Below are 14,105 nucleotides of genomic sequence, written 5' to 3'. Positions count from 1 at the left end.
CACTGACCAAGTACGCTTTGATGTTCGCCCCCCGCGCCGAGCCCACCGAGGCCGCGCTCAGCGTCAGCAATAGCGCGGTGCTCCGTGCTCTCGTCAGGACGGGGCTCGTCGTCGGAACCACCGTCGTAGCACAGGCTGTTCCCTTCTTCGCCGACGTTGTGGGCCTAACAGGCGCGCTCTTTGGCTGCACCACGACGATGCTGCTGCCGTGCCTGTGCTACCTCAGGGTCCGCTCCAAGACCGGGGGCGTCGTCAAGACGGGGCTGGAGACGGCAGCTTGCCTGGCCATCCTTGCGGTTGGCGCCGCGATTGTTGGGTTCGGAACTTACAGCTCTGTGAAGCAGATGCATCAGAGGTTGTGATTACGCGTGCGGTCAAGTCTTCAGTAATACGTACTACTGTGTTATCGGTATTTACTGTTCATCATCCAGTTGTCGGAATCTATTCAGTTCAACTGTTAGGTGTAGTTCTTCAGTTAATTTCCGAATAAGCAGCAGCGCGGGTCTGTTCGCATGCTGCTGCCTGCTAGTAACAAACTAGTCCTAGTCTGGAGTAGTAGTTAGTTGGCCTCATGGATCTCGTCCTGGGATGACACGACTTGCCCGACCCTTGTGCCACAGTGCACGTTGAGGGCCTATTCGGTTCACAGGAATATGAAACGTAGGAATGGAGAAACCCATAGAAATGAGAAAGGAACAGAGGTGCAAAACTGAGGATTCAAAACCGGAGGAAAACAGAAGAGCTGGACGTTCGGTACCGCGTTGGAAGAGCAGAGGAAGCCGTTCCATAAGGGGTGCTCAAAGCATAACTTTATGAAAAAAAAATTTGGCTGCATAGTGATTCTCTTAGGTAAAACATCTGGCTATGGAATAAATTATTTGGGAAGTGATTGATCTTTCTCGGGCATACGTGAAACATGAGCTCCGACTGGATTTACTATTTCCTGTAGGATCACCTGGCTAGAGCAGTATTCCGGAGGAAACTGAACTAGCATTTCCTGTGATCCGAATGGCCGGTTGGTCCAAAATCCTCTGGAATACCGATTCCTGCAGATTTCCTGTAAAAAACTGTGAACCGAATAGGCCCTAGGGTGTTGTGGGATGGCACAGCGCTTAACCTGGTCGTTGTGCTGATTTTCTGGTTTTCAGTTAGGAAATAAAGAGAAACAGGAAGGCTGCAGCACCAAAATTCCTACGGATCAATTTGAACAAGTCAGCCGCTTTGCCGATTCGATGTACAGAGAATGAAATCAACATGGTATGCACACAGCTCGGGTGCCCCTTGAGATCGTTTTCTATCAAGTACCTTGGACTGCCATTGTCACTACGGAAGCAAACCGCGGCTCAACTGCAATACCTGGTGGATCAGATGGCTAACAAACTGCCCAAGTGGAGAGCTGCCCTAATGCCAAAGAGTGGAAGGCTGACTTTGGTGCAGTCCGTGTTGTGCGCCATGCCAATTCATGCGATGATGGCTTTGGACCTGCCCATGAAAACAATTGCGGCAATGAACAAGATATGCAGGGATTCTTATGGTGCAGAAGGAAGGAAGCGAATGGTGGTAACTATGCAGTTGCTTGGGAGACAGTGTGCACCCCGAAATGGCAGGTGGTCTCGGCTTGCCCAACTTGCACTGGATGAATATGGCTATGCAAACTAGATGGCCATGGCTCAAAAGAACTGACACTACCAGACCTTTGAATGAGTTTAACATCAAAGTACCCAAGGACTCCTTGTTACTCTTCCAAGCGGCCACAAGGAGCATAGCACGGGATGGACTAACGACTTTGTTCTGGAAGGACCGTTGGTTATATGGACAAAGGGTACAAGAGGTTGCTCCCTTGATCTACAACATGACCCCGACACGGATTCGAACTACCAGGATGGTTGGATAGGCCATGGAGAATGGATCATGGGCCCAGGATGTGGGTCCGAACTTAGGACCGGATGCTTTGCAGGAATTCCTTCTACTTGTGCACCAGGTTGTTGCTTGAGAGCCTACGGAGAACATGCAGGACTAAATTTCTTGGTCTTGGGAGGCCAATGGACGGTTCACGGTTCGCTCGGCATATGCAGCCAAGTTCTGGGCGAGATAAGTGGCACCTATGGCGGATCTCACTTGGAAATCGCGGGCGCCCTCACAATGCAAAATTTTCACGTGGCTTGCTCTACGGGATAGATGCTAGACGTCGGACCGCCTGGCAAGGCGAGGATCACCACACCAGGACGCGTGCCCATTTTGTGACCAGGAGGAGAAATCAATCAACCACATATTGCTCACATGTGTCTTTGCCAGGATGACATCGACCAAGATCTGTCGGGCCTTGGGGAAGCCAGATTGGGTGCCGTCACAGCATGACAATCTCACATCGTGGATGTGCGGCAAAAGCGGACCAAACAAAGCCAACACAAAGGATTTGCGCACCATCCTTGGGCTAACCTTGTGGGAACTATGGAAGCACAGGAATGCAATTGTCTTTGATGGAGCACGGACTTCGTGTGAGGCACTACTTGGTAGAATAAGACTAGAGGGTTTAGTGTGGTTGTCGGCCGGCCTGCTAAAAGGAGATGTAGCACCCTTCTTTAGTCGGTTAGCAAGGTGGGATAGGCGTGAGGAGTAAAGTATTATGTAACACTTGTAACTAAGTGGAGGCATTCTTTTGCCCTTCTTCTTTAATATATGATATGCACACTTGTGCATATTCGAAAAAAAATTCCTTGCTCAAGAGCAAGCGGCCGCTGGTGTTTGTGCGCGGGAGCTTCCACACAACCTGGTGCTGGGCAGAGCGCTGGTTGCCCTTCTTCTCGCGCGCTAGAATTCACCTGTTGCACCCTCAACCTCCTTGCCAGCCGTGGTAACATTAGACATTAGTCAGCCTGCGCATCTCAGAAACCAAAAATTGTGATAAGGTCTCGGAAAAGCAAATGTGGCTGGAGATGAATTCGGACAATTCAATGGTGGACGCTATTGCTAAACCAACAAGTAAAATTTTCCATAACCTGCACAACATTAGTGTTTTTTTAATGACAAACCATGGTGATGATTTCATGGAGTGAACTGGCAGAGATTGTAAGCATTTTACAAGACTTGTATAATTATTTATTATCGAAGTTTCACACATTAATCGACATATATGATCTGTTGCAGGGTGAAAGAAGCATTCCATCTGAGGCAATGATGGGCACGGTTGAGGTATTTTCTATTTTGGCAAAATTGAGAGGCATTCAGATGATAACTGAGAAATCATAGTTTATGTCCTCTGCAACCCTAGACGTGTTTTCAATCATAAATCATTAGCAAAGTTGCAAAGTTGCAGGGAATGTAGCACTTCTGATGTGGATGTTTGCCCGATCTTTCACCGCAAACCACTAGATAACTATTCTTCCAATCACGGAAGCGATCCACGCAACCTGAAGAACATAGGAACGAATTCCACGGCAAGCAACGAGGTGATGAACACCATGCCTCACGCCAAACTCAACAACCCTTGGCAAATCCAAGAGCCTTCCCGCAACGCACGATAACTCTTGACAATTAAAGAACACTCATGCCTTTATTTCAAAGATAACTGACGAACGTCCGAGATGCCGTCTACACGCTGATCCCCTAGGACGGTGGTAACCTAAACACAATGTTCTACATAACTCAACTCTGTCTAAAGCCCTAGCCTCTGGCTCCTTTATAGAGGAGGCCAACCCCTAGTCGGTTGGACAGGCCCAAACCGACTCCTAACCTAATTAGACTCAAACTAGATACAAACCGGCCTTGTTTTAGAATGGCTCGGCTAAATCAGGTGGCTCGCAGGGCTTAGACATTATACATTGTGAATTATTTGTCCTAGCGTGCTAACGGAATTGATGCCCGCATCATCCTCCCCTTCTTAGGAAGACGTTGTCCTCAACGTCGGAAGGTCTTCTCCAACGTGTGTGACGTCGATCTTCACATCGCCATGATTCTTCTCCATACGATCCTCAAGTCTTGCTGGCTTGCCACACCACATCCTCCCTTTTGACCATGTGCCCTTGCTGCTTAAAGGCAGGGCTGATTCACATGTTCCTAAAACTAATGGTTGTCGTTATGAAATTTTCTGGGAGAGGGATGCGGGCCTCCCTGACGTGATCAACAAAGCGTGGGCGTCCTTGGGTGTTATGGAGGATTTGGGTCAGGTGAGTACTGCTCTTCAAAATACTATGACTGCCCTACGGAGTTGGAGTCAAAAGAAATTTGGTAATATTACCAAGGAAATTAATAAGACCAGATCAAGGCTAGAGGAACTAATGAATATGAATGCAGACCGTCAAGAAATTCGACTTGTTTCGGATAAACTAAATGATTTACTATATAAAGAGGAGATGATTTGGCTAAAGAGATCGTGCATTACATGGTTGAAAGAGGGGGATAGAAATACAAGGTATTTTCAAAGCAAGGCAGTTTGGCGAGCTCGGAAAAATAGAATAAGTCAACTTCATGACGATGATGGTAATGTTCACACGGACCCTAAAGTTATGGGTGATTTAGTTTCCTCTTATTTCAAGAATTTTTTTGCCGTGGATCCGAACCTTGACCCTAATCATGTTCTGGACTTGGTTCATTCAGTTATATCAAGTGATGATAATGCAAAACTTTGTATTGATTTCTCTTACCAGGAAATTTCAGATGCTCTATTCCAAATTGGTCCGTTAAAGGCTCCTGGTCCTGATGGTTTTCCTGCAAGATTTTTTTCAACGAAATTGGGACACTCTAAAAGATGGAATTATCAGGGCAGTAAAAGAATTTTTCAGGACAAATGTGATGCCGGAAGGAGTTAATGAGACATCCATTGTGCTTATACCCAAAATTACAAATCCAAAGAAGGTCTCTGATTTTCGGCCCATTAGTCTGTGCAATGTTATTTACAAGGTAGTCTCTAAGTGCCTTGTGAATAGATTACATCCTTTGTTGGATGGTATCATCTCCCCAGAGTAGAGTGCTTTTATTTCTGGGAGAATGATTACGGATAATGCTCTGGTTACTTTTGAATGTATACATTACATTAAACAGGAAAAATATCCATCAAAGAGTTTTTGTGCCTATAAACTGGACCTGTCAAAGGCGTATGATAGGGTAGACTGGAACTTCTTGAAGCAAATGATGCAAAAGTTGGGGTTTGCACATCGATGGGTTGACTGGATTATGACCTGTGTCACATCGGTGCGGTACTCTGTTAAATTAAATGGGACGCCCTTGGATTTATTTGCACCGTCGTGTGGGCTACGGCAAGGTGATCCACTCTTCCCGTTCTTATTTTTGTTTGTTGCTGATGGCCTGTCTGCAATCCTGAGGAATAGGGTGGATACAGAGAATATTATGCCTGTCAAAATTTGCAGAAGGGCGCCAGGTATATCACACCTTTTATTTGCAGATGATACACTTCTATTTTTAAGGCATCTCGTGAGCAAGCGGAACGGGTGAAGTCTTGTCTTGATCTATATGCTTCGGCTATGGGACATTCTCTAAATTATAATAAATGTTCTATTTTGTTTGGTGAAAGTTGTCCAATGGTTAATCAACAGGAGGTGAGAGATGCTCTCAATATTCCCAATAGTGGTTTTGAGGAGAAGTATTTGGGGCTGCCAACCCCGGATGGACGTATGTCAAAGGGAAAGTTTCAGAATTTGCAGGCCCAACTTTTGAAAAGGTTAATTCAGTGGGGAGATGGCTATTTGGCACAACCTGGGAGAGAAGTACTAATTAAGTCTGTTGCACAGGCGTTGCCCACATATATCATGGGTGTATTTAAGCTTCCTTTTTCTGTCTGCGATGATCTAACCAATATGGTTCGGAATTTCTATTGGGGAGCTTCTAAAGGAAAGAGAAAGGTACACTGGAAGGCATGGTCAAAGTTACAACAACCAAAGTGTAAGGGAGGTGCTGGTTTTCGTGACTTTCGTATTTTTAATCAAGCACTTTTAGCTCGTCGGGCATGGAGATTAATTACAAAGCCAGATAGCTTGTGTGCTAAACTTCTGAAAGCACGCTATTACCCAAATGGGAAGTTGGAGTATACTGTTTTTTTCCGGTAATGCATCCTCCTCTTGGACAGCGATATCTCATGGTCTAGACCTGCTTAAGAAATGGTTGATATGGAGGATTGGTAATGGACAGAGTGTCCGTATATGGAGTGACAATTGGATTCCAAGGCCCTTTTCCTTCAAGCCAATTTCAACTCAAGGTAGATGCCGTATGAGGTATGTCTCACAGCTCCTAAATGTCAATGGTTCATGGAATGTTGAACTTCTACAGACGATATTCTTGCCATGTGATGTCGTAGCAATTTTGAAAATACGTGCATCGCCGAGGCAGGGAGATGATGTGTTGGCTTGGGGCCCAGGCAAACTTGGTACATTTTCAGTTAAGTCCGCATATGACATGGCTTTTGAGGAGTCGTGCAGGGCGACTGCCCAAGTATCGAGTAATGCGTCGGATGGACGACGAGCTTGCTGGAAGCTAATATGGGGAACAAATGTACCGCCACAGTTAAGAATTTTGCATGGAGAGTTGCTGTTGATTCACACTAGTAGAAAACAAAGCTTTAAAACCGGTTCGTAAGGGCCTTTAGTGCCGGTTCCATAACCGGCACTAATTGGTGGGCACTAAAGGCCCCCCCTTTAGTACCGGTTCGGCACGAACCGTCGCTAAAGTGCCACCACGTGGCGTGAGCTCGCGCCCTGGTATGGGGGACCTTTAGTACCGGTCGGTGTTACCAACCGGTACTAAAGGTTTTTTTTTAAAAAAATTGAAAATTTTGAAAAAAAAATTGATTTTTTTTTCAATTTTCAATTTTTCTGAATTATTTGATGATTTAGTCTCTAATCACCTCTCTTAACTGCTCAAGTGTGGATTACTCATTCCAAATCGCCTAACTCTTCTTAAGAACCAACACCGGATTAGCTAGCCACTCGGGTGAAAAACCTCCACGATAAACCCTGCTGCCAAAAGCCGGGCTACCTCCTCACCAATAGCCTTACGCCTCTCTTCGTTGAAGGGGCGGAGAAACTGCCTGACCGGTTTGAACTTAGGATCTATGTTAAGGGTGTGCTCTGCGAGTTCCCTCGGTACACCTGGCATGTCAAAAGGCTTCCATGCAAAGATGTCCCGGTTCTCACGGATGAACTCGATGAGCGCGCTTTCCTATTTTGTATCCAGGTTAGCGCTAATACTGAACTACTGAGATGAATCACCAGGAACAAATTCAACCGTATTTTCGTGTTGAATTTTTTGATATATTATACATTTTTTTCCGACATCATATGCAAAAGTTATAGCCGTTTTACAGTTTCCCTACACTTTTTGCAAAACATGTCCAAATTTAAGTTTTCAAATTTTTCTAACTAGTAGATGTAGTAATATAACTACCTCTTGAAGGATTTTATTTTTTGAAGTTTTTATCATTTTCTTTTGATTTTTTCAAAACTGAAATGGCGATATAGGGGGGTAGAGTTTGAAAATTGCCCCCTTTAGTGTGGGTTCGTGGCACGAACCGGTACTATAGGTTAGACCTTTAGAACCGGTTTGTGTCACAAACCGGTACTAAAGGGGCTCGTGGGGACCCGACCTGACGCCAGCCTGCCACTACCCCTTTAGTATCGGTTCGTGGCACGAACCGGTACTAATGCATATGGTGCCTTTAATGCTGGGCCAACTTCAAACCCACACTAATGTGTCTCACATTAGACCCTTTTCTACTAGTGTCACTTCCTACATGGCAGAATAAAAACAAGCGTGGATTAGAGGTAACAAGTTTCTGTCCGGTGTGTGCAACTGAGCCTGAAGACAGTTTTCATGCCCTGTGTCGATGCCCACTTGCAGTGCAACTCTGGGAATGCATGAGTGAGGTCTGGCGCCTATCGAAATTAAAGGAGGTGTCTAACACGGGTGTAGAATCGCTGCTGGAGGTTTTGTATCCTTTGGGAGATATTGAGCGAGCTATGTTATTATTCACTTTATGGAGATGTTGGCATAATCGGAATGAGTTGATACATAAGAAAATTCCAGCACCAATGGATGCTCCGCGCCAGTATTTATGCAGCTACCTTGAGTCGTTAACTGAAATAGCTCAAAATTCCAATTGTGATCCGGTGAAAGGTAAAGCAGTGATATCTTATGATCCAGCGGCAAATAGGCCACATGAAATATCAAGAATTGTGCCACCTGTTAAGTGGCTTCCTCCTCCTGTGGGTTGGGTGAAGCTCAATACGGATGGTTCCTGGACTAATGATGAAAGGGCTAGTGCTGGTATTGTGCTTTGCGATAATCTAGGCAACATTATTTACTCATCTTGCATGGAGTTATTTTCATGCCGAGATGCCCTTGAAGCAGAATTATGCACATGCATGGAGGGTTTATCCATTGCTATTCAACGGACGGAACTTCTAGTTTGTATCGAGATGGATTCACTTATAGGAGCGAACATGTTGAAGGACAAGGACATTGGCAAGTCAATCTACGCGTCTTTGGTGGCAGAGATAAAGTACTTGAAGTCTCTTCGAACGACTAGTATTGTTTATATCAAGCGTGGTCAAAATTTAGTTAGTGATTTTTTAGCTAGTTTTGCTAGAATTGACAGTAGAACTGTTGTCTGGTTGGGATCAGGACCCAAGAGATCATTGATTTATGTAAGCAGGATTATACGTTTGATGCTTGAGTATAAGTTTATCCTGAAAAAAAAGACTTGTTCTTGGCGCCCTCCATGTTTGGACCACCAACCTGATTGAGATTGAGACACACAATCCGTCAAATTGCGACGTGTACACGTGCCACGCAGCAGGACAAATTCCGAGACACCAAGGATCCAAATTAGCCGATACTTTTAGGACGACGATAACTGCCACATATGTGGGCATTAAGGGGTCTGCCCACACATTTTGTGTGGTGTCTAAGAGGACCAGCCCACACATCTACGTATGGGCAAAACAACTAGCGCCCACACGCCTCGTTTTTTTTCTTGCGGTCCCTCTCACATGCCTACGTGTGGGCAAAATGCATAACACCCACACGACCTCTCTTAGCCACCTACCTCAAGGTGCCGCACGCCCCGCGTGACAGTCACCACGCATCCCCGCAGTTGCCATGGTCTCGACCCTCTTCAATGTCCGTTTAACTGCAGTTGCCATGTCGCTGAACTACAGTTGCCATGTCGGACAACTACAGTTGCCATGGTTGCTCAACAGCAGTTGCCATCTCAGGTCAAGTGACAGATGCCATTTTGGACAACTGCAGCTGTTGCCATGTATGATCTGGTTTACTATAGTTGCCATGATTTGAAAACTTTAGAGGTTGCCACCTACTAACACTAAGCAGTTGCCATGTATGGTCTGGTTTACTACAGTTGCCATGATTTGAAAACCTTAGAAGTTGCCACCTACTAACACTAGGCAGTTGCCGTGTAGCGCTACAAAGAGACATGACAAAACAACATGTTTGAGTAAAAGAGAGAGTTGCCATCTGCTTACAAGCACACTGGGGCAGTTGTCGTGTACCCTGCAAAACACATGGCAACTGACATGTTCGGGTAAAAAAAAAGAGAGTTGCCATCTGCTTACAAGCACACTAGGGCAGTTGCCATATACACTGTAAAACGCATGGCAACTGGCAGGTTGGGTGTAGGAGAGAAGACGGGCGTGTGGGCGCGATGGCAAATGCCCGCACACCAGCCCTTGTGCGTGAGTGAAAACTGGTGTGTGGGCGAACTGCTAAACGCCCACACACCAGCCCCTCCGCGTGGTGAAACAAACGTGTGGGCGATCGGGTGAATGCCCACACACCAGCTCAGTCCTACGTGGCACCACAAACATGTCAAGATTCGTGCATCCTATAAATGGACGCGGATCCACGCGTGTGGGCGAGATGCAAATGCTCACACGTGTGGGCGTTAGTGTTTCTGTACTTTTATGTCCACCAAAATACAAACCGTATAGCTGTGCCAATCTGCACATAAATCCGTCTCTCTTTTTTTTTTCAAATTTCTGCACCTTGGGTTTGGAGCGACACAGCAGAGTCCTAGTGTACGTGACTTGATACAATCACTTGCACGCACATGTAACCTCCAAGTCTGATATAATCTACGATCTCCTTTTTTCATTTTTTTTGACGCCGATAACTGCCACACGTGTGGTATATTCGACATGCGCTCACACATCGTGTGTGGTGTGAGCAGGAGGCAGCCCACACGGGCTGTATGTGGGCAGACATTAGAATTGCCCACACGTGTGGACGCGGCTACTTCGTGTCACACACCTAACAAGTACTACTCATCTTCACCTCGCGTGTGTGGCACGAAGCAAAAATGCCCACACGTCCTGGTGCAGCTACGTTAGGTACCCCGCGGGATGACAATTTAGTTGCCATCCTGGTTGGTAGATGTAGTTATTCGGGATGGCAAGTGTAGTTGTAAAAGCATGACAACTCTATCTGTTTTGGTTAACTACAATTGCCATGTCTAATTTCTAGTAGTTGCCGCGTGTAATCAAACCGTAGTTGCCGTGTGTGATTAACTACTTGCCACATGTAGTCAAACAATAGTTCTCATGTGTGTTTACCTAGTTTCCACGTGTGGTCCAACTATAGTTGCCATGTATTGATAATCACAGTTGCCATGTGTGTTTATCTAGTTGCCACGTATGCGCAACTGCAGTTGTCATCTAGCAAAGAATCACAGTTGCCATGTGTGTTTACCTAGTTGCCACGTTCGCGTAACTGCAGTTGCCATCCACAACGTTGGAGTGTTGTGTGAGCGAAAAACAGTTCGCCCACACGCACATGAACTAGGTGGTGGCTGTGTGGGCAGAAACTAGTTCGCACACACAGCGCAGCTGGCAAACAACATGGTGCGGGGGTGTGGGCAAACTCTCCAACGCCCACACATCAGCCCCGTCCTACGTGGCACACCAAATCCATCTTTTCGTGTCAAGATTCGTGCAAAAGACAGACAGACAGTGAACGACGATCCAGACGTGTGGGCGAGTTGGAAAACACCCACACGTGTGGGCGTTAGTGTTTTCGTTTTATTTATACTTCCTGTCTTTTTGTGAATCTGATCCGATCCCTTGCCAAACGCGCGACCGGAACTCACATAACAAGATCTGCGTCTCGCCCTCCAGGCGGAAGCATTTTTTTTGTACGACTAGTAAGTTTGCACAACAAATATAAATATTAATAACCACTGCAATAACGAACAATTGTGCGCACAATATTGAAGCAGTACTATCTCAAATACATCACACGCACTAAAATATTAGAAATATTTTTCAACATTTTTTTTGATTGATACAAATGTTCCAATAACATAGATATATTCAAGTCCAAGATGAATAGTGATGAACACTAATGTTGTCATTATTCTAATCACAACATCCATTTGAAAGATTTGATGCTTATACAGAAAACAAACAAGTATAACATGGTTCTTTATCAGAACCAGAATTATTCCTTCAAAAGATGCTGAAAATTGTCACTGATAAATACATAGGGGCTATCAACCAAGCACCAAAATTTGGTTGACTGACTGCAAAGCTAAAAGTTAACTCAATTTATAGCAGGGGGCTCTTGCAACGCTATTTGTTCATATTATCTGGTGGAAGTATGAACATATGAAGCTACAAAGCAAATAAAAATCTCAACAGTAAACCTCTCTTTGAAACAAATGATCATAGTCCTCAATGTAGTAGAAAAGCAATGGAGCAGAATTTCTCGATACCGACTGCAGGGCAGGTGTACTGAATGTAGTATCCCAGGGGAGAGCTACATACATCAGGGAGGACCTACTACAGATAAGAATTCTTACCACCCATGGATTCCAAAGCACCTAAAATTCTGGAGTGCAGAAACCAAAAGTATTAGTTAGAAACAATGAAGTACAGAACAAATTGCAAGTTTAAAAATCAAGTATATCTTCCCATGATCCCCCTTTCACCAGTCGAATCATGTGGAATATAATGAAAAGGGAACTACTTTTATATCTTCTTTATTAACATTATTACCCGAAAATTGCCTTTGGAGCTCGGCCTCCATGGAGGCCTCCAAATTAAAATTTCAAATTTCATCACAATTCATATTTTTACATTTCAGAAAATTCTAAAAAAATACAGATATACATGAAGGCATAACACATGTGTGTAAATTTTCAGTATGCAACGCTGATAAATTTAGGCTAATGTAAAAATATATAGGGTACTTAAGTGCTTGTACAGAAAAAAGAATAAGACATACGTAGTTTTTAGAACATGCCATGTATATTTTTATGGTAAAGAAGACACTCCACTACCATTATCATTTATCAATGTCTACACCTTCTTTTCTCTCACAAACCCAGAAGCAGCAAAGTAAGTACAATACCACCAAAGACATTTATGTAAAAAGAGTTATTAGCACAAAAAATCCACTATAAACCGAACCGATCATAACCTAGTAATTCATAATAGCAGGTGAACATCTTAAATTTTATCAAGATATCTCGATGTAGTAGCCAAGGGGGCCTTTTTCGTCTTAAAATTTCCTGAAGCATGTCGAGCTTCCTAACACTAATAATCAGTAAACAAAGCCATTTAGATTTGTCGCTAAACAAGTAAATGTAGCATGTGATACCCGCACACAAAATTTATGTACTTGGAATTTCCATCACTATCTCATACATTGTCACCATTGAATGGATCTAGATGACAAATAATCAAATCAGACTAAAATCTAAGAATGTTAGCTCCATGATGCTACCGGTGGGTTCAAGCATCAAGTGCTTTCACGGCAGTTTCTGAGCTCAACTTCCCAACACGGTCAACGCCAAAGGAACAAGTATCGAGGTGCCCACCGTTACAATTTATATGAAAAAAATACCGAGATGCAGAAAGCAAGATGCAAGCCTACGCAAGCAACCCTTTCCTAGAGTGTGTCTCTCTCCTAAGTTGAACAAATATTCACACCATCTAATTATACTGAAAAGAGGCTCCCGATGTTGTAATCAAACGCTTTATTGGGGTTCCTTGAACCCATGTCTTAGCATCTTGGTAATGAATATAGGTTCATACTAACCAGAAGACAACTATCAAGAATATATGTAGGATAACATGTTGCCACCAATCTAACCTCTATCATCAGAGATAGTGGAGATAAATTGTAAGAGCTCAGACCTTCCCACTTCAATGGCAGTTTTAAGATCTTCAGGAATGGGGGGAGGTGTAACCTCGGGGACAGGCGGAATATTTCCTTCCTCAACCTGCAAAAAATATATCAACCCCAAGCTTTGATTCCCACTAACACATTCCCCAAAAAAAACTTGCAAAAGACATCAGCCGTGATGTACCAGCTTCTGAAATCCTTAATCCTTTTAAGAGCTTCAAATGAAGTAGGGACAACAGCCCCAACATCCCTTAGTGCCTGATTCTTAGCTTGTGCAGATTCCAACTCACCACCACTCATCGCACCCTGTTATACCAAAAAATAAATAAACCACATCTGCGCATACTTGTTCAGCTCACCAGAACTTGAGGAAAAAAAATTTACAACTCACAGCATGGCAAAATTGGACTCAAATTTCAACAGATGTGCACACGTCCCACTAACCCGAGCAACAATAGGTTTCTCGACCTTTCCTTGTTTCAAGGATTCGAGTAGTGAATACTCATCACTTCCTCCAAGCTCCCCAAGAACAACTGTCATTTTAACCTAAAGCCAACAAATGAGGTCAAACTAAATTTCCAGGACTCAATCAAACTAAAGTATCTTAACATGTCCATGTAACTGAACTAATTAATCAAAAAGCAACCCAGTTGGCATTACCTCAAACAGTTTATGTGCACCGTAATGCGGGATCAGCAGCAATAGAACATGGGCGTGTCTGGCGTGGGTCGTGGGAGGACGACTGCTGATGTGTGCTATTCACCACCTTCTTCCTCCTCTCCGGCACCTGGATCCCCTCTACGGCGGACCTCTCTGCCTCCATGCCCTTGCGCCGCACCTGGGCACGCTCGTGGCAGCGCCGCTCCTTGTTGGTGAGCGCCCGGTCGAGCACTGAGAGTAGCCCGCTCCCCGCGCCCCTACCGGGCCCGGGGACGGTTGAGGCGAGTGCCTTCGTC

General features: G+C 44.6%; 2 protein-coding genes across 4 annotated transcripts; one reads left to right on the top strand and one right to left on the bottom strand.

Moving 5' to 3' along the window:
- Nucleotides 1-6: 6 nt before the first annotated feature.
- LOC125527682 (amino acid transporter AVT1J-like) lies at nt 7-697 on the top strand. The gene has a single exon (XM_048692200.1). It carries the CDS (start codon nt 21-23, stop codon nt 360-362), a length of 342 nt encoding a protein of 113 aa, XP_048548157.1. The 5' UTR covers nt 7-20; the 3' UTR covers nt 363-697.
- Nucleotides 698-11,566: 10,869 nt separating this feature from the next.
- LOC125527681 (ATP-citrate synthase beta chain protein 1-like) lies at nt 11,567-14,085 on the bottom strand. 3 transcript variants are annotated; one of them, XM_048692197.1, is made up of 5 exons: nt 13,810-14,085; nt 13,594-13,695; nt 13,334-13,455; nt 13,117-13,246; nt 11,567-11,850 (listed from the first exon to the last, which is right to left on the bottom strand). In XM_048692197.1, exons 2-5 carry the CDS (start codon nt 13,687-13,689, stop codon nt 11,818-11,820), a joined length of 381 nt encoding a protein of 126 aa, XP_048548154.1. In that variant the 5' UTR covers nt 13,690-13,695; nt 13,810-14,085; the 3' UTR covers nt 11,567-11,817. The 3 variants fall into 3 exon arrangements, 2 of the variants coding, with proteins under 2 accessions (XP_048548154.1, XP_048548155.1); XM_048692198.1 differs by having other exon boundaries at nt 13,161-13,246; XR_007292217.1 differs by having other exon boundaries at nt 11,567-13,246; nt 13,541-13,695.
- Nucleotides 14,086-14,105: the final 20 nt, after the last annotated feature.

This window comes from Triticum urartu, unplaced genomic scaffold (assembly GCF_003073215.2).
Source record: "Triticum urartu cultivar G1812 unplaced genomic scaffold, Tu2.1 TuUngrouped_contig_4338, whole genome shotgun sequence".
Lineage (NCBI taxonomy): Eukaryota > Viridiplantae > Streptophyta > Magnoliopsida > Poales > Poaceae > Triticum > Triticum urartu.
The sequence above is the reverse complement of the archived record's forward strand: the minus strand, read 5'-3'. Positions and strand labels throughout refer to the sequence as shown.